The following is a 23,947-nucleotide window of genomic DNA, read 5'->3' as shown; positions in this document are numbered from 1 at the left end:
TTTTTCTTGGCTATCCTTATGAAAAAAAAAGATATCGAGTATATGATCTTGGACTCCACAAGTTTTTGTGTCTCGTAATGTTACCTTCTTTGAACAAGAATTTTCCTTCAAAAATGCTTTCGTTGCTATTGAGAAATCCGCTACATCTACTCATGATAAATTCATTTTCTATGATGATCTTGTCATATTACAAAACTCCATCGAGACACTTACCCTAAGAATGCTGTCAATAATTCTCATCATATTATTCCGACTTCTTCCATACCTGCTTCTGTACACTGTTATTTCACAAGACCAACCAAATGTCTTCCCTTTCTTCAGAATTATCATGTGGAAGCAGTCCTCTCGTCTCGGCCTGACCCCTCATCAACCTCTAGCATGGTCACCACTTCATGTATGCCACACAATCTTTCTCAAGTCCTTTCATATGACCAATTATCTATCTCTCATAAAATTTTTACCACTTCTTTAATCATTGTAAAAAAACCAACTAATTTTTTACAGGCTCTGAAGGATCCTCTGTGGCACATAGCCACGCGCAATGAAATCGATGCCCGCCAATCAAACAATACATGGACACTTATGTCTCTCCCACTTGACAAGAAATCAATAGGATGTAAATAGGTGTACAAAATGAAACTCAAATCCGATGGAACCATAGAGCGTTATAAGACTCGTTTGGTTGCCAAAGGATACAATTAGATTGAAGGACTTGATTACCGAGAGACTTTTGCCCCGATTGCTAAGTTTGTTATTATGCGTGTCCTCTTAGTGTTGTTGCAATTCAAGGATGGAATCTCCACCAATTTGATGTCAACAATGCCTTTTTGCATGGCGATCTTGATGAAGACGTATACATGTCCCTACCACCGGGATTCGGACGAAAGGGAGAGACTCGAATATGTAAACTTAACAAGTCACTCTATGGCTTGAAACAAGTTTCTCGACAATGGTTTCTGAAATTATCTTCAGCTCTTAAACTTGCTAATTTTCAATAATTAAAGGCAGATTATTCATTATTCGTCCGATTTCACAAAGGTAGTTTCGTAGTAATTCTTGTATATGTTGATGATGTGATCTTAACAAGTAATGATATGCAACATATTCAAGACTCGAAAGAATTTTATCCGAACAATTCAAAATCAAGGATCTTGGTCAGCTCAAATATTTTTTGGGAATAGAGGTGGCAAGGTCTTCGAAAGGTATTTCTCTCTCTCAAAGAAAATATGCATTAGAGATATTAGAAGATGTTGGATTTCTAGGAGCTAAACCAGTAAGGTTTCCCATGGAACAAAACTTGGCTTTTACACAATCTGATGGAGATCTTCTGAATGACCCTTCAATGTATAAGCATCTTGTAGGAAGGTTGATCAATTTGACTATCACTAGGTCAGATTTGGTCTATGCAATTCATGTTTTAAGTCACTTTATGGGCAAACCACGTGTGTAATATCTTGAAGCAATACATAGAGTTCTTAGATACATAAAGCAAACACTAGGATAAGGCATTTTACTATCCTCTACAAGCACACTTCAATTAAAGGCCTTTTGTGATGCGGATTGGCCATGTTGCAAAGATACAAGAAGGTCTATAACAGGGTACTGCATATTTCTTGGACAATCACCCATTTCTTAGAAGACAAAGAAGCAAACTACGGTGGCTCGATCAACTGCAGAGGCAAAATACCATTCTATGGCTACTACTTGTTGCGAAGTTACTTGGTTGAAGAATGTCTTGAGAGACTTAGGAATCAAACATCCCCAACCAGTCATATTATTTTGTGATAATCAAGCTGCTTTACACATTGCCTCGAATCTGGTCTTTCATGAACGAACGAAACACATTGAAATTGACTACGACTTAGTTCGTGACAAAATTCAAGAAGGCTTGATTAAAACAGCACATGTGAGGACCAATGATCAAATCGCGGACTTATTCACCAAGGCGATGAGTACACTGTCATTTGAGATATTACTTAGTAAGCTGGGTGTTATTAACATAAACTCCAACTTGAGGGGGTGTGTTAAAAACAATCAAATAAAATAGGAAAGAGAATATTTTGTATATTAATTTGATTAGTTAGTTGCTATCCTAATAAAAGTCAAAGCTAATTTATAGGCATTAGAATAGGATCTAATTGGTATTGTATCGTGTATAAAGTTGTACTTTTTGCTCTTGGATGATTATAAGAACAAATTCTTTCACCAAAATATCTTCTTATTAAAATCTCTAAATACGATTTCAAAAGAAGTGTTTTTACACTGGAATAGCAATAGATTTGATAGATATTACTTGATATTATTTACTAAACTGAAACACTAACTTGATGTTCTTGATTCTATTTGACAACTTCTTTTTTTCTTTTTTGGTTTTGAAAATTTAGTCTTTGAAATCTGGTATGTTTGTGTCATGTGCTCGATGACCTTTTAAATAATGAATTTAGTATAGTATTTGTCCTTTTTTTTATCGACTATTTGTCCTTCTTTTTCCATTGACTACAATAACATTTCTCTAATCTAATATATTCTATCCTACAATGAGGGGAGTCTAAAGAGGCAATATAAAGGACTAACGGGTATATAGACTCGATTAGACCAAAAGGGATGCTCTGGCATTCTTATTCTATAGAGGGGTAGTCTGACATTCCTATTCTATAGGGATGGAGAACCTAAAGATGGTTAGCATTTATACAGATTCGATTAGACTAAAGGGGTGCTCTGGCATTCCTATTCTACAAGGAGGGAGAACATAAAAAGACCGTATAAGTGTGGCATGTATATAGACCTGACTAGATCAAATGGTGCTTTGGTATCTCTTTTGAATTTTTTCATTGCAGGTGGAGTTTGAACCCAAGATCTATAGTCCAAAGAAGGAATTTAATCCTACTTTTAATGGCCACAGAGCTAAAACTTGTTGGTTAGTACAATGTTTGTTGGTTTGTGAATTATTCGAAAAACATATACCTCATGCATAGTGTGAGGGCAAACACTCATGTTTTTGTTTTCTTCCTTAATAACACAGATTGCATTTTTTTTTTTTTTGAAGAATTAGCGAGTTTTATATAAAAATAAGAATTTACACTCTAACCATCAATTTTCCCCTCTTATCTTCCTCTATAATTCTAAGATTAAGGGGGAAATTTGACTCAAAATAACTTTATTCACCCTATTGAGATAACTAGCCATAAAGTCAGCAGTTTGATTATATTGGCGATATACAAAATATATAGTCAGCTCCTTGAAGCATGAGATTAAATCCTTTATATTAGAATATGCAACTAGAGCCCTCCAAGGACAGTCACTTTTGCTGTTTAAGATATTTACAACAAGTTTTGAATTAGTGTGGATCTCAATACGTTTCCTTCTCTTGAGTTTAGCAAACACCAATGCTTCCTTGATGGCTTCCAACTCATGGGTTAATATTGAATCAGCGCATAGTCTAATAGCCTTGGATTGATTCCTTGATGGCTTCCAATAAAGATTGGTTCCCAAATCCTAAAAGCAAAAATGCACTTTCATCCCTTTGTTTGGGGTATTGGACAATTTTGTCCCTAAAGTTTTAGTCAAAACATGTTTCATCCTTATAATTTTATAATTTTGACAAATTTCGTTTCTAAAGATTCATACAAACACAATTTCATCATCATAATTTCATAAATTTGACTAATTAAGGACAATTGATGGATTGCCAGGTGATTTGAATGAAATATCATCACTTGACTATAGCATGCCCGTTAATAAAATAAAAAAAAATATTAGATCAACGAAAACCTCAGAAATTGTTTTTTAATTCACTTTCTTATTTAAGAAAAAATTAAAAAATTTCGCCCACCATTAATCTCCTATTAATCACAAATTAAACAAAAAGATTGAGAGGAAACGAAGTTGGGGAGAGGAAAAAACCCTATTGTAGTCAATAGGAGAAAATTTTCAAACAATCCCATTACAACCAATTAGAGAAAAATATTAGTGTGAACAAAAGAATTGTTTAGATTGTCATTTATTTGCAAAATTATGGTTTGTTGTATCATATACATGCTTTTCAAATTGTCTATTTATCCAATTTATTTTTTTAACTCACATACTGCATATCATAAATTAAAAAAGATAATCTCTTAATCGAACACACTCATTATTATTTCTATAATTTAATTGATGATTGAATTAAGTATTAAAAATACAATTATTAACAGGACATGCTAATCATGTGATGATATTCTGTCCAAATTGGTTAACAATCATTTAGTTGTCTTCAATTGGTCAAATTTATGAAATTATGATGATGAAATGTGTTTGTATAAAACTTTCGAGATGAAATTGATCGAAATTATAAACTACGAGAACAAAATGCATTTTGACTGAAACTTTAGGGACAAAATTGTTCAAATACTCTAAACATTAGGGATGAAAAGTGCAATTTTTCCCAAATCCTAAAATACAACCTCTTAATAATTTGAAGGGTTTTTGGAAGAGTTTATCGCTCTTGTTGACCTCGTAAATTGTTGTTCTTCTTGGTTCATTAGTGCAGAAGAAGAGCTAGTCGGAGAAAAATGGGAGGAAAGAGAAAGGATTTCGCCAGCACCACCGATGTCCAGGGTACCGAGGAAGGAGGAGAACAAAAGGTAAAGAAGAAGAAGAAGGAGAAACTGGCGGCGGATGGATTGCTTCCATCGACAATAAAGAATAAGGAGAAGAGGTCTGCCGTCCATGCCAAGCTTAAGCAGCAGAAAAGGCTTGAGAAACGTAAGAGGGCCAAGGCTCGTGAAGCGGCTGAGCAGAGAGCTCTTGAGCTTGGCGAGGAGGTTTGCCTTTCATCCTTTTTCTTTTTTAAATTCATTTATTTTAAAGACATTCTTTTTCCATATCTTTCTCATCAAACGAATGCTGTTTGTTAATCTTGAGGCTTTAGTGTTTGGTATGTCCAATCCGATATGTCTAATATATGCTAATAATTTGCAATTAGTAATTTTTGATCCAACAAGCAAGCAATTGATTAAAACAATATTTGACTATCTAATTGTATTCTGATGGACATTTTTCTGTCGACAAGCAGCCTCCGCCGAGGAAAATCCCTCGCACAATTGAAAATACCAGGGAGCTTGACGAGACTATCTGCAAGCCTGACGATGAAGAGGTATCCTGTTATCCATCTTGAATCTTCAATGTTTTCCCAAGCTGCATATTTGGAAAGAATACTTGGAAAATTTGATAACATGACAGATTATCCTGTGTGTCTCATATGTGCTGCTCTTGCCTTCTTCATCTACAGCTATTTGCTGCAAATGATGTAGATGAATTTAGTTCGATTCTGAAGCAGGACCGCACTCCAAAGATACTCATAACAACTTGCCGCTTCAATTCAACTGTATGTGTTAATTTGAGTATATGTACCTATTTGACTGTACAGCGTTGCCTTTAGTTTCAGATCATTATTATTGTTTTTCCCTGTTGTCAAAGACTTGCTTTTTTTGTGTGTAGATTTTATGTCTTATTTATTTCTTTCTCTACAGAGGGGACCTGCTTTTATATCAGATCTACTCTCTGTGATCCCAAATGCACACTATTTCAAGAGAGGAACCTATGATCTTAAAAAGGTTTTAATATTAATTTCTGTTAATTCCTTTTTTTTTCAAAAAACTACAAAATAGTTTTTATTTTGGCATATTTTGCCTATGCAGATTGTAGAATATGCAGAAAATAAGGAATTCACTTCTGTTATCGTTGTCCACACTAATCGCCGGGAACCAGGTTAAATTATGCAGCCTTTATCTAGCATTTGCACACAACCATTGCGTCTGGCCTTTTTTCTCTCCTCATGAGTTAATGTAGAATACTAATGATGGAATCTTCTTTTAGATGCTTTATTGATAATTGCATTACCTGATGGACCTACTGCCCATTTCAAATTATCAAAGCTGCTTCTGCGCAAGGATATTAAGGTTTGTTGGTCCTCCGTCTTCTTTTTCAGAATCTTGTCTAAGCTGCTAAGCTTTTTAATTAGGAATGATTTTCCCTTAAGAGAAGTAGCTATATTAGTTTGATAAGGGTGCTGAATGTTGTCATGGTTTTACGTTGCACTCTAGTACTCATGATGATTTTAGTATTGCAATTTCTGATGGTCCTTTAGTTAGATACCTATCCCCAAAGTTTTCCTTTGATAGCTTTGTTTCAGTATCCTGCTATTCCTTCCTCAATATTTTCCCTCATTCTCAATAGTGTAATTTTAATTATCATGTGCTTTCTTCTGCGTGTGTTTTCTTGAAATGGCTGTTGTTTTCATGGATATCTGGGTCTGTATATGTGTATGTGTATTCCATACTTAGGTATTGCATGTTGGATTTTGGATGTCTTGTAGTTCCAGATAGATGATGATGCTTTACTCTCCTTCACTTGCAGAATCATGGGAATCCAACTAGTCACAAGCCTGAGCTAGTCTTGAATAACTTCACAACACGCTTGGGACATCGTATCGGGAGGTGACTTCTTGTTTTATATGTGATTTTTTCAAGAGAGTTACAGGAAAGTGGATGTGTGTTTAAAACATTGATTATATTTAGTGTGGTGGCACAGTTAATTTATGTTGTTTTCTCTGGATTTGCACAGATCATCTCTCTCTCTCTCTCTCTCGCCTGTATGTGTTTGTGAATGTCTTGTACTCTTAAACCTAGAATATTTATGAAGTATTTTGCTAGATAATTTCTGTCTCGTGCACTTTAAGATCTCTCTCTCTCTCTCTCTCTCCTGTATGTGTTTGTGAATGTCATGTACTCTTAAACCTAGAATATTTATGAAGTATTTTGCTAGATAATTTCTGTCTCGTGCACTTTAGGATCTATATTTTTGTTTATGACTCTTTCTATGCATTATTTTGGTTAATAGGTTGATACAATCGCTTTTCCCACAAGATCCTAATTTTCATGGTCGTCGAGTTGTAACGTTTCACAATCAACGTGATTTTGTATTCTTTCGCCATCACCGGTGTGTGTTCTTTCTTTTAAGGAGTTTGTTCTATTCCACATATTGATCTTAGACTTGTAATAAAGCTTTGTGATGGCAACCTTATCTTTTGAATGTGAAGTTACATTTTTGAAACCAAAGAAAGTAAGCAGGCTGCATCCAGTGGCAAAAAGAGCAAGGATAATAACGATGAGAAAAGCGAGCAGAAACTTATTGCACGACTTCAGGTTTGTGTTTCTGATTTAGTTCATTCTTGTCTTGAGATGTATATTCTTTCTTTTGTGATAAGTACTTCTAGCACATTTAGAATTCAAGAATAAGTTTTAGTTTTGTTAAAAATGCTATTTGTCCTAATCCCAAGATAAGGGGAATTAATTTGTTGCTGTTTTAAGGAGACTAAGCCTTAAAATGGCAATTAGTAATGCACTTGGATCTGCACAAATTTGCCTGCAAGGAACTCTATAGTAAGTTTGAATCTTCCCATGAATGGCCTTGTCCTCATATTTGCCATCTGCAGCACCCTTAGTTTCGGTATATGAAGATGCACATCATACAGGCCATGTTTTGACCGGAATGTCTATTGTTAACTGGTAATTGAGTCAATGCCAGTCATACATGTTTCTTTGGGTTAACTGGTTAAGGAATGGAGAAAACCCCTCTTGACACTTCTATAGCCCCTTATAATATTCCTGTCATACAGGTCTTTTATGCTTTAGCATTTTTCGTCTTTCTTTTTAATTGCTGTTTATACTGATGGCCAATTCTTTTCATGCTTTACGGCAGTTCTTTTTAAGGTTTGGAATCGATTTAGTGGCTGAAAAAAAACTCACATTCATATTATCCACTTAAAAAATGTAGAGAAGGATAAGAAACAAGGGGCAAAAAAATGCAACACGAAAGGAAATAGCTATCTGAGTCAGAATATGAATTAGAAACTTTACCTAGTAAAGCTGAAACTACACCAAGAACTTGGCTTCTAGCTGGTCTGGTAAGTGTATGTGCTATAGAGATCTGAACATTCGTGAACAATGCTTAAAATTTCCTTCCAGTTTGTTTTAACTGTTCATCAAAGAAATATTTATTACTACAAAACAACAACACATAAAAGGCAAAACAGAAGCAGAGAAAGAGACTATTGGTAATCTGTTTGTTTGACTTTCATATGTTATCTGTTTTTTCCACCTATTGATTTTCTTATTGCAAGAGAACTCTCCTCGTGAAGTCGAATACTTTGAAGATATGAAGTATATATAGTATGAAGAGGGCAGAAAGCAAAGTTTGAGTCTGTGTAATGATGCAAAACTGTCACTTCCCTTGCTGGGAGGGAGTTGATATGGAATTACATATGTGTTTTAAATTGATCTAAGTTTCTCATGAGATCAAAAATCTTTTTGAGGAAAATTTCATGATTTCTTGTCTATGAGCTTGAAAACCTATGGACAGTGATGAGTTTTTTCTCATTACCAAAAAGAGAAAAAAAAAGTGACGAGTTTTCCAACAAGATAAAGCTGTTTGAATGATGCTATTCAACTTCTTTTAATGAGAGTTAATGAGATGGAGCTTGATGCTATTGTTATCTTATTCAGATGTCTGCATTTGCCTCCAAATGCCAGCTTTTTAGGGTAGTTAATCGGCAAACTTTGCAAAAAAACAAAAAGTGGATTGTTGTGCCTGACTATTTTAAGTTTATTATTATATGTGTTTGCCATTGAAGTTTTTAGGAAAAAAGTTTTACAGCTGCCAGGTATTGTGTTAATGTTGATAGTCCTCATGTAGTTCACTTAATATATTCTCTGCCTATGATGCCTTTTGTAACATCAGATGGAAATCTTGCAGGAATGCGGTCCTCGTTTCACATTAAAGTTAATCAGTCTGCAACATGGAACATTTGATTCAAAGGGTGGGGAATATGAGTGGGTTCACAAGGTGATTCCCGCTTATTTTTTATTCTGCAATAATGCTTGATTTAGCTATAGGTCTTCATTACTTATACAGATATTTATCTTTTTTGCCTGCATTGAGCTAATTCATTTTTCTGCTCTGCTTTGTTTATCTTTTGAATACCAGCCGGAAATGGATACTAGTCGCAGAAGATTTTTCTTGTGAGAGAAATGTTGTCCTACTGGGTAAATAGGTTTTAGTTTCAGGTTAAGAACAAGTTAAAAGTGTAGCTTCCTGTGAGGATCTGTGAGCTTAGGTCTTATTAGATCTCCAGCTCAGGTTAGGTATGAGATATTGAGTTTACAAATTGTGTATCCACATTGGTTATTTATCAGCTCTAATGCAAGTTTTGGAGATTTTCAGCTTGGTGCTGGCAGTCCTTTTTGTCGTGTAGAAATGTTTTATCCTCCCCCCCCCCTACCCCCCCAACACCCACGTCTTCCAACAAAAAAAATCCCCCCTCGTGGGACAAGTAGGGGAAGCTTCGTAAAAGGGCTTGTTTAGGCAAAACCACGAGAAGGTTGGCTATTGTGACCGTGTCGATCTTTGAATGCATTGATTGTACTGATTTTAGTTAAATTCTATGTTTATCAGCTCCAACTCAAATGCTTGGAGATTTTGAGTTGGTCCAGGCAGTCTTGTTTGTTTTGGCCTTTTGGGTGGCTAGTGATTTTAGGCGTAGACTTGTTTTTTTATTTATTTTGGACGGATAAGGAAATCTCTTGGTGGGGACTTGGTACATGAAACCATGGGAAGGCTGGCGAATAGAAATGGGTCAATTGCAGTGAAAAATTTGTCGTACTTCAACCGCAAATGAGTAGCTTTCTGTGTTTGGGCTGAAGTACTGAAGATTTATCTTGAACTCTTATATGTGGTTGCTCAATTATTGGTTGAACTATCCATCATAAGTTGTTGGTTTTGATTGTCTTGGTAATATTTTTTTCACTTCATTAAAGGTTCTTTGCATGGAAACATAGAGGGCCTTTACAAAGAAATCCTAGATGGAAACCACATTAAACGCGGGAAGAATAAAAAGGATGAAGCAAACTAACATCAGCAGTTCCTTATTCTTGGGCCTAAGGCTTGGCAACTAGATGACAGGGCTGTTATGATTAGTATTGTACTGCCAACCAAATTTTGGTTAATATTGCAAAAGAATTTAAGCATTCGTACCAACCCGGGTTCGGTCAAAAATAAAAAAGAATGGTAAAAAGATTTCTAAACGATCTAAAAGAAATTATTTAACAGGTTTAACAGCATGTGAATCATAAAAAATAAATAGATGAAGTGAACAAATACTTGAACTCCATTTCGTTCGAAATTCTTTCCAACTAGACAAAGGGATTGAAGTGTAAATTATTTATTTCTTTTTATGTAGAAGACTTTTTAGTTTTTGAGATGCTTATAATCTTGTTACCAATTTGTTTTATCAATACAAGTGAAATGTACAGTCAACCGGTAACATCTTACATACCTTGAAAACTTTCCAACATCTAAAATTTGTTCAACGGAATAGAAATCATGTTTACTTTATAGAGTTTTAGAAAGACACAAATGTTACATTATTTTAGATGTAAACAATTTTCCAAGGAGTATCAACATCTTAACTCTCCTATCCTATCTTTTACCCTGCCACCTAAATTTCCACTTAGAAATCAGTTATTGCTTACTAAACTGAATGTAGCTAAGAAACTATTTACAATGAGAAAAGGAAGGCGGTGCAAAAGCATGACCAGACTCTGTAATTTGTACATGGGTATGTTATTTAGTGTCCTTGTATAGCTTGGCAGTTGAGCTTAGGACGACAAAGAAGACTGGGATGGTGCAGCTGAAGCCTTGCAAATGGGACACCAATTCTTCAACCGTAACCACTGGTGTATACATACCAAGTGATAACCATGTTCACATCCCAGCTTCCCAATTTCATCACCTGCTACATACTCTTCCTGCAAAGTAGGTGCTTTTCATCAATGTTTGAGTGTGCATGGAAAGAATTCAAGTATAACTGGCAAATCAGTTTCTCCAATTAGAGAAAATCATCCACCATAGGAAAACATGGATGAGGTGTCAGAAATTCTGCAAGCATTCAAATAGGGCCTAATTCTAAACCAGGAAACTTGTAGCATTATCAAATTTGTTGCAAGCTACAAATGCATCATTGTTGGAACAAACGAGAATCATGCATCACAGAGTCAACTGGTTTCCCGCAGTTCCAATCTCAATAAATTATACATAATTTTGCACAAGCAAATTGATGCAGCTGAAACAAAAGGCTCATCATCATCATCAGCTAAGTTGAATTTGAAGCAAAACCGACTGAGGTTCAGCCAGAAGAGACACAGGCAAACATGCACACACATTTAAGTCTTCACAATAAACGTTCTCTTTATTCATCCATCTTCGGCCTTCCTTTCTTTTCTTCCTTTTTTTTTCAAGAGGGGGGGGGGGGGTTGGGGGGAGGGATGGGGTTCTGCATACAGCAGATTTATATTCTGGTCCGTTTCTTAGGGAATTCATTTTTAAAAAAAAAAAAAAAAAAAACCTACTTCCACTGGAGCTCTTTTAGAAATACTGGCCAACATTGCCAACTTAATCCAAGCTTACCTCAAAATCTCTCATCTAGGATGACCACTGATGGTAATTCTATGCTACAGTTAGGCTGCTTCTATCTTGAGGGCCAAAAACTTTTTTAACAGTAACTACTCAAAGCACATCCAAACAAAAGCGTTATTTCAAGAGCATATATTTGGTAATGAGGACACCACCTGGCAAATACTGCATCTAATATCAGCTTCATCCTCACTACATCCAGCAGCCCCAACATCTGCCGTAGCAGTCTGGTATATGCTTTTCGTGATGCATTTAGCAAATGCCTCTTCTGAGAGTGCTGTGCTCACAGTACCCATCCTCTCCTCTAAAGCAAGTAATTCCTGTCAAAAAGGAGTACAAAAACAGTCAAGAAGTACGAAAAGAGGGCATTGTACATCAGCGGCACCAATTTATAGCCAAGAAACAAATAAGAAAACTTTCGTGATTAACAAAAAAATGCTGATTTAAAAGACAATTGTTATAAATTCAAGTTAGTACAATCTGGTTAGCCAGAAAAGGAATAAAAAGTAGTTAGAACAATATTGTACTTAGTGATTCCAATCTATTGCATCTTATGATAACCTACCTCATACGACATGTTATCAATGTCTAATCTCATATCTCTGTGCTGGTCGTAGAAGTTGAGGTGGCCAAGAAATAAATCGTTCTCCAAAGCAAGTAACTGCTGAGTCAAAATGGATAAGAAGTAAAGTCAACATACAAGTGCCAATCTGCACAAATCATAAAGTTGCCAAAGATTGAGTACCTCATACTCTTCATCTTGTCCAATTCTCTCAAGAGCTAGTAGTACCTGCGCCAGAATGAAATAATACAATTTACTAAAAATTGCCAAGGCAAGATCAAGAAAACAGAACTGGAGTATTGAGTTCTCTGTTAAGCACAAAAGAAACAAAGGAGTGTGCTTCTTCGGATGAACCAGAGAAGTACCTCAGCAACTCCATTCAGGTTACGTCGCCGCAAAGCATGAGTAATACCATGTTCTGTGGGCGTCAAGGACATTATACCAGTTCTCGCAGATAGTCTACAGGAGCTTGAAGCATTTGAAGAACCTTCCATGGAAGATTGATAAGATAAACTATGTAAATTAGCACTATTAGGAGTTTCAGGTCTAGATAATTGTGCAATACTGCTACTGGATTCACTAGTTAATAAAGCATTTCTGTTGTCAAGATTTGAAAGCCCAATCCTAGTATTTGAGTTCAATGCCTTCCGAGTCCTCAGAGGTGCAGTGTGAGAATCACTATTTGAAACCCAGCTTCTACCATGTCTTGAGCCAGTGACAGAGATTCCTGTATTGAAGGCGGAGACATGTCCATCTTCAGAACGAGCCATGCTACCTCTTCTTCCTGAAGAAGATGCACTACTTTGTGCTTCAGGACTTCTTTTTCTTAAAACATCCCTCTTAACCTTAGATTCTGAGGCTGAACCACCTCGTGGGATAACATCAGATATTGAGTTGCATCTTAAATTTCTTAAACCATACCGACTCCCATTGTAGTTCCTAGACCCTGAAGCCATGCTATTTGATGTAGAAATAACAGATGTAACAGAGGGACCAGGAAGAGGATTTTGACAGCCAGACGGAGGCTTGTGACGAAATACTATATGAGATTTATTACTTGATCCTGTGCTTGAACTCCCTACTTCTGTCAGTGTGACTTTACCAGCACTTGAATCTTGTAAATCAGGCTGAAGTACCGTGTTATTCCTATTTACTAAAGGGATGTGTTCCGTAACATCTGGCTCACACCGAACACCACAAGATTCTGCAGAATCATTGTCTAAGTTAGACAAAGATTTCCTAAAAGAATCAGAATCACGTCGTGATTTTCTTCCATTATTAATTGGAAAACAAGTCTCTGGGGAGCTCCTAGTAATCTGCTTGCCATTTGAAGAATGACAGGAAGGCCTTATATTTTTGGATTTGCCAGCACAATCACTTTGATTACTCTTTCCATATTTAAGTCTTCCATTGCATCCAAGACGATTGCAAAATTCAGCATTTTGATCTCTTTTATCAATGGTATCCCTGGAAACAAGTCTAGATCCTTTTCTGGGGACAACCACCCCAACTCTGTGTCTCTTACCAGAAAACTCATCCATCTTACTTTACTATCTACCCTTATTCCTGTATGAGCAATAACATATTGAAGCAGTCAAGACCTTCATATAGGTTTGACATCTAAATCAACATAAAACCAGCTCTCCCTTACAAGCGAAAAGAGATTCTTTTCCCAAAAAAAAAAAAAATTGTAGTTGAACAGCAATTAGACAAGTATTAAAACAATTAATCGTGGTTTACCAATGAAAAATATAGCAGCAATTAATTCCAGCAAAGTTAAGCTTCAAATTATCGAGTAACAAGAACTAATGTACTATACAAGTAGATTCCAGATTAAATTCAGGAAGCAAGCATCTCATATAACAAACTGGGAGTAATTACATACACTCAGAAATTCCTGTTATAATAAACACGAGAAGTCATATTCAATAGAAGGGAAAACAGAATAATAAGCGTGACTCATCTTCAAGAGGGAAGCAACATTGAAACAAAAAAGACAGGCAGAAATGCCAGTGGAGGGAAAAATCCACATAGTATTTTTGCCCAAGAAATCAGCTCAGTCAATGATTTATTGTAGGTCACAAAACATTCTTCGGTATTCATATGCACCTAGAGGAAAGTTCTAGATAAAGACCCCAATCAGACATGAAATGATAATTATCATTAATTAGCTAAATTCTTTTCCTACATTAATAACAATCAAATTACCATAAAGGAGCAGGAAAACTCAACTCATAAACTGCATCCTAGCTGTGGTTTTACTGCCTAATAACTATGGGGAGGGAAGGCCATTCCACATCACTAGGATCAGATAGTAGGGCACAGCATGTAAATGAGGTACGTAAACAACAAGGCAATCCATCTTCCATTAAGGTAAGCCAGAGTTCAGGTACCATAAAGTCTCACTGGAGATCTGTCCTTACTATAGCAACAGGCACAGATTAAAACGACACAGCAACTAACAGTACTTACATACAAAACGCAAGAGCTCCTCCAAACTGATTGAAGAGCTTAAACACAAGAAATTCCTGTAGAAAACACGGATATGGAAATCATACAGCAACCTTCAATTTCCTCATACAAATAGATACATGCAGTTTCTGGAAAAAGAGAGTTGCAGTCAAATATCACATAATACACAAACAAAAGTGGCTTATTACAGAATACCACCATTATGATTAATGATCATATGATTATAGACACTCAAATACAAAAGCAAGTCATATAAGAATCAGCATACCACAAATACTGTTCAATAGAATGACGAAACCAGTAAAGGACAGGAATAAAAACGAAAAGAAAAGAAAAAATTGAAAAAAAAAAGGATGGTCAAAGGACAAACTTTCCGCAAAATATGGCATCAAAAGCTCTTGATTATAAACGGAAAAAGGTTCCCACCAATTTACTCCTTAACCAAAGCAAATAAAATTGGCTTCTCCAAAATCATCCTATAACCAACTTATTCGACAGAAAACAAGAAACCCACATATATTGCATAAAAACATCAACCATCAAATAACAATCAAGACAAAAACCAAACAAAAAAATTCAAACAAACGAAAAATTCATATCTTCATAGGCCAATCTGCAAGTAAACATTACAAACAAATCAATTAACAGAACTAGCTCATAACGATCAATCCATTCTGACTTTATTTGGTGGAAAAGAATAAATTAACAATATCGACTAAGGACTAGATTCTGTTCCCCTTTTCCCGTTTTGTCATCAGAAACCCAAATACAATACAAAATTTCACATACGAACAAAGACAAAACGGAGCAAACCCATATCAGAACACCCAATAAAAACCCAATTGTAGCTGCCAAAAAATGGTACCATGTCTTTACTGCTTAATCATCTGAATAAAGAATAACAAACTTTTCGTTCTCTACCTTTCTTGTTGTGATCACTGAACGCTATGGAAGGAGGAGAAGGCCTTTTTGTAGCGTTTAATTAGAGAGAAAGCAAGGGAACAAAGATAGGAAAGAAACGTGTTGAGCATGGAACGATCCGATGTCCGAGGCTGGAGGAAGGCTACTACTACTTCTAACAAGAGAACGAGAAGAAAGAAGTCGTAGTTATAGTATGAGTTAATTGTAATATACCCCTTGAAATATCACAGGCTTGTATTTTATGCCACGAAATCTTAATTCTATACGTATTATGTAAAAGCAATATGACACTTGGTTCAATTGGTAAGGCTAATAGAAGCTCAGATTCAAATTTCACTTCCAATAGTCACTTATTGGTAAGCAATCAAGTAGAAAACAATCAAGAAGAACTTTATTAGTCACTAAAATGCATCAAGTGCTGCCCTGACCTTGGAATCAAACAACCTTCCATTCATCTTAAACAATTACATAAAACAAAAACAAAAAAAAATGTTTGACAAATTTTTGAAGCTTAAAATTTTTGTATTTTTTTTACTTTTCATTTGCAAGATTTAATTTAAGACATTATTAATTTAAAATTTTTGTTGGAAAAGTTGGTAAAACTAGTGTCTTAATTTGAAGTTTTGATTACTTAAAAAAAGAAATCTTGTTGATCAAGGGTGACACATAATTAAGACGGACAAAATAGCATTTAGTACCACATACCACTATTTTTGACAAATTGTTCAAGTCAAATATTTTCATGTTGAAAAGTTTGCTTACCCCTAAATGAATGGAAAATTATAGTAGACAAATCTAGTTGATAGGTACTAAAGTCATTCTCTTTTTTTTTTTCTAGCTGATATTAAGAAATGGGATTTGATTCATTTACTATGGATTCTCTTTTCATTTTTTACAATACACATATGAGTGTATGACATGTATCTTCATTTATTAAGAAGGGACATGATCATTTTAAATTTAACTAATCCTAACCTCTGTCAATAAATAAAAACACGTGTTATACATCCACCAAATATGCACTGCAAGAAATGGAGAGAGAATCCATTGGAGAGGAGCCAAATTCCTTGAATAATTTACCATAAATAATAAATTGTTAAAGATAAAAAACCGAGGTAAGATAATTGGTATTTAGGATTACATACAGAAAATAATTGACTTTAAAGGGAGGTGTAGTGCAATTATGAACTCTAATAAGTGGCAATAACTAATAATAAATAAAGTGGGAGATGGAGCCAAGCAACCAAAATCATATCCTTAAGGACCTTAACTAAAGCAATAACTAAATAGCCGTCCTGCCATTGAGTCTCCCTGGAATAGATGTTGGCCGTTAGGTTAGTTTGACTTAGGATGGGTCAAAGATCTACGGCTACCGGAGGTCTAAAAGATTAATGTCAAGCTAATTTCAATCCGTAGGGGCCCACGAATATATGATATCAGCCCACCTCAAAAAGGACTACTACCACTTGGTTGAATTTGGACCGGATGGCCCATCACTAAACTGAAAGGAAACATTCGGCCGCCTTTTAAGCTCAACTAACTCTTGCAACTGTCGACCTCTCTTGTTTTCTTGGATTTAATAATGTTAAGCAATATCCACACTTTTTTTTGTACTTTTTTCAGGTTCCACAATAATTCTTAAATTGGAAATAAAATGTGATAAGATTTGCACTACAGCTAAAAGGCATTTAAATGGTTGCGATTTCTCATTTTTGCACTTGAAGATTCCTAATAAAAAAGTTCGACAAATATGTTTCTCAGCAACACTGTTTTATTAGCATTTTTTGTTTATAAGTGTGCTTGTAGGGGCAAAAGAAAAAAGTGTGTTTGTAGGGAATTGGAATGAAGTAAATTATAAATCCAAGAGCTTTTTGAGTTTTGAATAATTTCCTCTGTTTCTTGGAGCCTTGGAGCTATGTCGACTCTACATTGTTCCCCTTGGTAAAATTTCAAGTAACCATAAAAGAATTTCTCTTTCAGATTAGTCTTTTCAACACTATGTATAATATATGCACTAACAGTACTAGACATACGCTACATGTGCAAAGTTTGAAGTTGAAACTAAAATTAAAATTAGTTGTCATGTCCAGTATAGTAGAAAAGATAAAGCAATAATATCAAGAACCTCTCCTCAGGTTTCTCATAATTTCATTTAAGATCTTCAAAATTTTGAAAATATCATTTACCTGCCTCAAGACTAATATACATATCAAATAAATAGATCTCAAAAGATTGAAAAAAAAAAGAAATAAAAATCATTTTCTTCTCTTTCCCCTTTCTCCAACTCTCTCTTGGTCTATTTATTCGGATGATTATGTGATATTTTTGTGATTATGGTAGATTTAGTTGTTTAGTTTCTTTCAGCTTTTTCTTGCTTTTGAACAATAATTGCTCAGTTGCTCCCATCATAAACAATGATTGATTTTTCCTGCACTTTTATTACCTGTTTTCTATGACCATGCATTTCTATTCTGCATACATGCATTTCCTTTAAAATGATACCGTTATCTTTGCATCTTTTAAATGGTTAGACAACAGTTAATGCTTTCACGCAGATATTTGTACTCTTCATCTTGTCCTCTTGAATATGTCTATTATGGTTGATATTTTGCTATCCCTTCAAAATTTTATGCATATGTACATGCAATCACTTTGAGATTTCTATGCACAAAAACCGTCTATTATAGAAATCCTGTTTTACTACGGCTACTTTTCTAAAAAAACATTTGCTTCAATGCGGTATTCTTCTTGTGGTTTCCCACCGTAATTTTTCCAATGTATAATTTTACTGCCTTTTTTTAAACTTTATCATTCGCCTTTTTGCTTGTTTTCTTTTTACTGATATTTCCTTGATCTTCTATAGTCATTGCCTTTATTATTACTTTTATTATCTTATGTTGTAGGTATTTACTTAAGTTTTGATGAACACCATTTATTTTTATTTTTTTGTATATGAGCATTGCACACCCATACGTATGAATAGACATGCATTCTTTTTTGGAGGCAAAATGAAGACAAATAACACTATTATCAAACTTTGATGATATCTTCCAACATAAATATGATAATAGAACACTCAAAATTTTCCCTCATTCACTTGTTTGTCTCGCTCGACTTTTGATGAATTTTTTGAAATTTATCATCGGCTCAAACTAGCAAATGAGCATCCATTTATGTTTGCTCAAATTCATCAATTTCTGTTTGTGTAGATTTTCATTGAAATTGTATACTACCATCATTTTATTGGTATATATAAAGAGTCTAGACTTGCTGGTATACAAGAAATTTAACAAAATTATTTTAAGATCGGTCCAACTAGGCTGACATTTTATGCAAATTATACAGAAATTGCATTATAATTCTATAATTGCAATCTATATTTTTAACGAGTATTATGACTTCGAACTACCTTTGCCATACTCGGTAAAAGTGTAGAACCGATACACTTTTCAGAAAAATGTTCATTTCACATTTAATCTATAATGATTTACGTGATAAAAGCATTGTTAACGCATTTAAGGAGATGGTTAGGTTGGGTGATAAGGTGAGAAGAGTTTTCTGAAAAAAGGTCAATTTATCAATATCCTACAAAACATATTATGTTATACCCATATATCAAAACTTATAATATAAAAAAATAAACTATAACCAATTTATTTTCTTCCATTTTTAGAAAAAAATCTTTCTCCTATCTTGTGCCCCTAAAATTGTTGACTGCATTTACATTAGCATTTTTCATAAACTTTAACGTATATTTTTAAAAAAAAATCTCCGTAATATGTGTTTTTAGAGTTCTCAAAATTATTAAAAATCACTATCATTTCCCTCTTCTCTTATATACCAGATAGTCATCAAATGCCTTTCATATCTTCTATCATGGTACCACTCTCTCTATTATTATTATTTTTTCATATCTGTCATATTCCTGCAATCCCCTTTTTTCTTTTGTCCCTTCTCCGCCCATCTTTGTAACCCATATTTCTTCTTCAACCTTTCCTGCTATTTTTCAACTCCTCACCATTTTTTTCCCTCTCTCCTCCTCCTTTACCTAACCTCTAAATTCATATCCCTGCGACCCAATATATTTAACTTTATCTATCATAATGAAAATATAAAATTAAAAATTAATTACAATGGTTGCAATTATTAGTATCTAAAAATGGAAATGAAAAACGGATAACATCTATAATATCCTCAAGTACTACAATCAATATATATATATATATATATATATATATATTTAACATAGCAAATACATATTTACATATGAAGACAGTAATAAGAATACATAAAATAATTAATGATACCAAAACTTATCCTTAGTGTTTGGGTTTTGCACTTTTATTCAAATCTAATGTCAAATTTGGGCCAGATATATACAAATTAAGTAGTATTTTAGGGTTGAATGTTCTATATCTTTCTCTTAAACTATAATGTTACTTTTTTTAAAATTTTTGGTAGAATTGGTGTTATTATTATCATTATTTTTTTTTATCAAAAATGAATATTTCAAAAAAAAAATCCACGTTAAAAGGCTAGTAGTACTTTGTTTTTTATTTAGTGATTTCATAATTTGGATTTCATGAATAGTACCATTCTTGATTTTTTAAATCCACAACATTATTTCCTTTTTGTTTTCTATTTAATTTTGCCCTTTTACTTAGGATTACTAAGTTAAAAGATAAAATATTATCATTTACTTTTTTAATTTTACTAAGTTTGGCAATGTTTTTTTTTATTTACCCTCCCGCTAATAAACTTCAAACCAAATTCTTATATAAGCGGAGCCACTACTTTTTAAATTAGAAAGGCATGGAAGTCACTTCTTACTTAAGAAAATGTTATTTGCACTCCATTTTTTATTATTTGCAATTCCACCATTTGTTTGATCATATAGTCTAATTAATGAAAATGATATGATCAAAATGATTATTGAAGTGTGAATAACAAAAATGGAGTGTAAATAATCTTACTTATTTAAATTAATAAGAAAGTATGAAAGGATGTTATATTTGTTATTATCTCTTCTTATGGTCTTATAGAAGTTTTAATTGTTGTAGAATCATAAATAACGCAAGGCAATCGGAAACGTGATGGATTGAAGTTCAAATAGGATAACATGCATTAACCAATAATTTGAAATGAAATGATTTTAAAAAGTAACCAACAATTTCAAATGTGAAGAGTAGATGTGGAAGTTGAGAGGAATATATTTTATGAATTAAATTAAATGTGAAATGCTAGAAAAATGGAATTGGTAGTGGAAAGATACGTGGAGGCTTGTTGCTAAAAATCCCTTCTCAAATTTATATAGATATAGATGTTAATAATTTGTGCATAGAAATTCCAAGAGTTGGTAATGTGTTTCTTACTGGAATGTTATTGTTGCGGTGCTACTAGAGCAATTTATTATAGGGCCCAGTTGACTGGCAAATTCCTTGATGAGAAAACAAAAAATCTGGCAATCGTAGCTGGCAAAAGAAGTGGGTACCGAACTATGCGTGTCTAGTTGACTCCGCATAGGAGTCAGAAATGAAATTTTTTTTTAACATTAGAACTGGCCGTCGTGTTGATACAGCAGTTTCCTTTTTTTTTTATTTATTTATTTTGTGGCTTTCCATTCAACGTTTCATTTACTCTCTTAGTCATTTGACTCATTTCAGGAGCATCTTCATCAGACGTATCAGAAGCATTGCTACTTGGCTCTTCTCAAAATTTAAAAAATTTCACTTGTCTCCTTACTTTAAATTTTTATAACATTTAAAACTTATTTCAAAATATAATATTAAAAAATTCATTTTAAGAGAGAGAATACAATTTCATTTCAAATTTGTCCTTTTCTTATGATTTCTTAATCGCCATAACACCAAATTTATCTCTTAATTTTTGTAAATTGATCGATATATTTCTTTAATGAAGATATAAAAGCAGATAACAAGATCAAAATACGCCTTAATAGTTTTTGTGCTACTAGTTCGGACAAGAAATGTTAAATTACTTAAAATTTTGAATGATTTACAATACTCTTAAAAATTACTTGCAATAATTTACCACCATGATAATATCTTTTTGCACCAACTTAAAAAATAATACAAAAAATGTAGTATTTATTATCAAATAAATGAAAGTTTTGATAATATTTTTGCTCGAATTCGAACTAGAATTTTGCTTAATGAGTCAAACACAAACACAGATTTGAAATTCGAATATTATCGAATGAACACAAGTCTTGTTCGAATAGCTTAACGAGCCAAACACGAACACAGATTTGGAATTCGAATATTATCGAATGAACACAAATCTTGTTCGAATAGCTTAATGAATAAACCTCAAACATGAGATATTCGATTCGACTTGACTCGTTCACAACTCTACAAAGAATTGGAGATAAATGCCCAACTACATATGGGGGGAATCACGAGATGAAAGGTATTAAAAATATGAAGAAAGAAATGCAACATAGGCTCTGTTTGGATTAGCTATTTTTTAGGACATTTTTGAAAAAAATTTACTATTCATGTTTTTTGAAAACAGCAAATGTTGTTTTGGATTACTATCGTTCACAAACAGATTGATTTTGAAAAACAAACGTGCTTGGATTCACTGTTTTTGAAAAATAGCAGTTAAATTTTGTAATCAATCTACTTTGCATATCCTTCCTCCCGACTTAATTTGTTCGTGGTACAATTAAAGATAAGCATTACATAGCTGCATAAGACTACATGCCATTTAATTTGTCCGTGGAAACATTAATTATTACAAAAGCAACAACAATCCCTCTTATAGTTAGAAAGACCCACGAGGGAGAGAGATCACCATGTTCTACTGATATTGATGATAGTACATGTGATCGGCTATTGCTCTCCTATCTTCATTCCAGTCAGCAATTCCCTGTGCCGACATATCGACTGGTTGTGGTAGAAACATTTGGCTGCCCTGGTCTAAATTATCTGCCAATGCTGCGACAGCTTCTTCTTTAACAAAATATGCGTCATTGGGAACATGATCCCTCATGAAGTTGTGCAAGGCACAACAAGCAAGGACAATGTTGTTTTGCATTGCCATCAAATATTTCTGCAAGGGCCCCTTCAGTATCAGAAATCACTTTTTCAAGACACCAAATGTGCGTTCTATAATGTTTCTTAATGATGTATGACGTCTATTGAAAAGTGCTTTTGCTGCCCGTTCTTGTGGGGTTCCCCATCCACCCCTAAAGGGAGTCATAAATCCTGGCATATTTATGTATGCCGCATCCACCGCATAATATTTACTTGTATATCATGTACAGATAACTATGTTCATTATTCATAATCAAATTTAGTAGGAAGAAAACTCAATAGCCTGTGATTTATGATTTAATTTTCATGCACCTGCTAGTGGCATTGGAAAGGCAACATTAGGATCAAGTAAAACATTACGTAAGATCCTAAAGTCATGGGCACTACCCTCTCACCCTACCCTGACATAGGTGAATCTCATATTATGGTCACACACGGCTAGAATATTTTGTGATAAGCCGCCATGCATGTTCCGGTAACGATCCCTGCCTTCGGCTCTACACCAAGTTGATACGTGAATGAATGTTGGAATCTCTCGACTAGCATTCTATGTCGCTCATTATGACTCAAACACATAAGAGTAATGGTGACAGACTCATGAATTCCTACCCGTTATGTAGGGTGCGCTCCCAATAGCCACGCTCGAGCAACAAGTCACATAATTGCAGGAAAAGGGGAGCTTCCATGCTAAGGTTGTCGAATATTCTGTCTCAATGGTTGTTTATTAGCTCTACAACCCATCGTTCACCTGACAATGAACCATTTCGGATTCGTCGCCGCTAGAAAGGGTTTAGGTACGGGTCAAATAAGGCCAATCCTAGAAGAACAAACATGGCAAAGGTCAAAATGAGCTCATCCTTGTGAGAATCCGAAAATATTCTTATTTTCTAGCCATTATTTTAATTCTATGCATACATTTTCTATACTTTCCTTTATTATATTAATTTTCTAGCTATTTTTTATAAGAAAATTAAGTTTTCAAGACATTTTTTCGGTATAAGTTAGTTCATGTGACATGAGTAGCGTATATTGGACGTGGGACCCACTAGTGCGTTAAGTGTGATAAATTTTGACGACTAGGTAAAGTTTTGTATTAAGGGATATTATTTTACCAGGTGTTAGGAGATAATTAGAGGTTAGCTAGGTAATTAACCATTGGTAAGCAAGAGGATGAGATTAAACATTAAAGGTGCCAAGTGTCGCGATCCGATTAGAAGTTGGATTTGACCAAAGTTGTCTTAACTTTCCTAAACTCCAAATTTGACCAAAAATCATCCTCACTTTCTTGCATCTTGGCCGAACCATAGAGGGAGAAAAGAGAGGGGAAACTTCATCTTCACCAATCAATTTTCTTGCTCAATCTTGAGTTCCAACCAATAAGTTTACAAATTTCTCCATAAAAGTTGTTTACTAAGAGGGTTTAGAG

General features: G+C 34.3%; 2 protein-coding genes across 5 annotated transcripts; one reads left to right on the top strand and one right to left on the bottom strand.

The window, feature by feature from the left end:
• The first annotated feature begins 4,490 nt into the window (after window positions 1-4,490).
• On the top strand, window positions 4,491-9,274 carry LOC113781969 (ribosome production factor 1-like). The gene is made up of 11 exons (XM_027327867.1): window positions 4,491-4,802; window positions 5,054-5,134; window positions 5,270-5,365; window positions 5,511-5,594; window positions 5,679-5,748; window positions 5,857-5,939; window positions 6,397-6,476; window positions 6,880-6,978; window positions 7,079-7,184; window positions 8,794-8,883; window positions 9,025-9,274. The coding sequence occupies exons 1-11, from the start codon at window positions 4,551-4,553 to the stop codon at window positions 9,061-9,063; spliced, it is 1,080 nt and encodes a 359-aa protein (XP_027183668.1). The 5' UTR covers window positions 4,491-4,550; the 3' UTR covers window positions 9,064-9,274.
• A 1,134-nt stretch (window positions 9,275-10,408) lies between these two features.
• On the bottom strand, window positions 10,409-15,600 carry LOC113781983 (probable E3 ubiquitin-protein ligase RHG1A). 4 transcript variants are annotated; one of them, XM_027327886.1, is made up of 7 exons: window positions 15,464-15,600; window positions 14,543-14,598; window positions 12,436-13,636; window positions 12,254-12,298; window positions 12,074-12,172; window positions 11,664-11,828; window positions 10,409-10,844 (listed from the first exon to the last, which is right to left on the bottom strand). In XM_027327886.1, exons 3-7 carry the CDS (start codon window positions 13,609-13,611, stop codon window positions 10,695-10,697), a joined length of 1,635 nt encoding a protein of 544 aa, XP_027183687.1. In that variant the 5' UTR covers window positions 13,612-13,636; window positions 14,543-14,598; window positions 15,464-15,600; the 3' UTR covers window positions 10,409-10,694. The 4 variants fall into 4 exon arrangements, with proteins under 4 accessions (XP_027183687.1, XP_027183686.1, XP_027183689.1 ...); XM_027327885.1 differs by lacking the exon at window positions 14,543-14,598; XM_027327888.1 differs by lacking the exon at window positions 14,543-14,598 and having other exon boundaries at window positions 12,074-12,169.
• Between the last annotated feature and the right edge of the window lie 8,347 nt (window positions 15,601-23,947).

This window comes from Coffea eugenioides, chromosome 9 (assembly GCF_003713205.1).
Source record: "Coffea eugenioides isolate CCC68of chromosome 9, Ceug_1.0, whole genome shotgun sequence".
Taxonomy (NCBI): Eukaryota; Viridiplantae; Streptophyta; class Magnoliopsida; order Gentianales; family Rubiaceae; genus Coffea; species Coffea eugenioides.
Note: the sequence above shows the minus strand (reverse complement) of the source record. Positions and strands in the feature narration are given on the sequence as shown.

What these genes read in the sequence shown, in the direction of transcription:
- LOC113781969 (XM_027327867.1), top strand. Translation starts at nt 4,551, where the DNA reads ATGGGAGGAAAGAGAAAGGATTTCGCCAGCACCACCGATGTCCAGGGT. An exon ending in GAACCTATGATCTTAAAAAG is followed by an intron (nt 5,595 to 5,678) that starts GTTTTAATATTA and finishes TTGCCTATGCAG; the next exon opens with ATTGTAGAATATGCAGAAAA. An exon ending in TTCTGCGCAAGGATATTAAG is followed by an intron (nt 5,940 to 6,396) that starts GTTTGTTGGTCC and finishes CTTCACTTGCAG; the next exon opens with AATCATGGGAATCCAACTAG.
- LOC113781983 (XM_027327886.1), bottom strand. Translation starts at nt 13,611, where the DNA reads ATGGATGAGTTTTCTGGTAAGAGACACAGAGTTGGGGTGGTTGTCCCC. An exon ending in GACAAGATGAAGAGTATGAG is followed by an intron (nt 12,173 to 12,253) that starts GTACTCAATCTT and finishes ATTTTGACTCAG; the next exon opens with CAGTTACTTGCTTTGGAGAA. An exon ending in TTGATAACATGTCGTATGAG is followed by an intron (nt 11,829 to 12,073) that starts GTAGGTTATCAT and finishes CCTTTTTGACAG; the next exon opens with GAATTACTTGCTTTAGAGGA.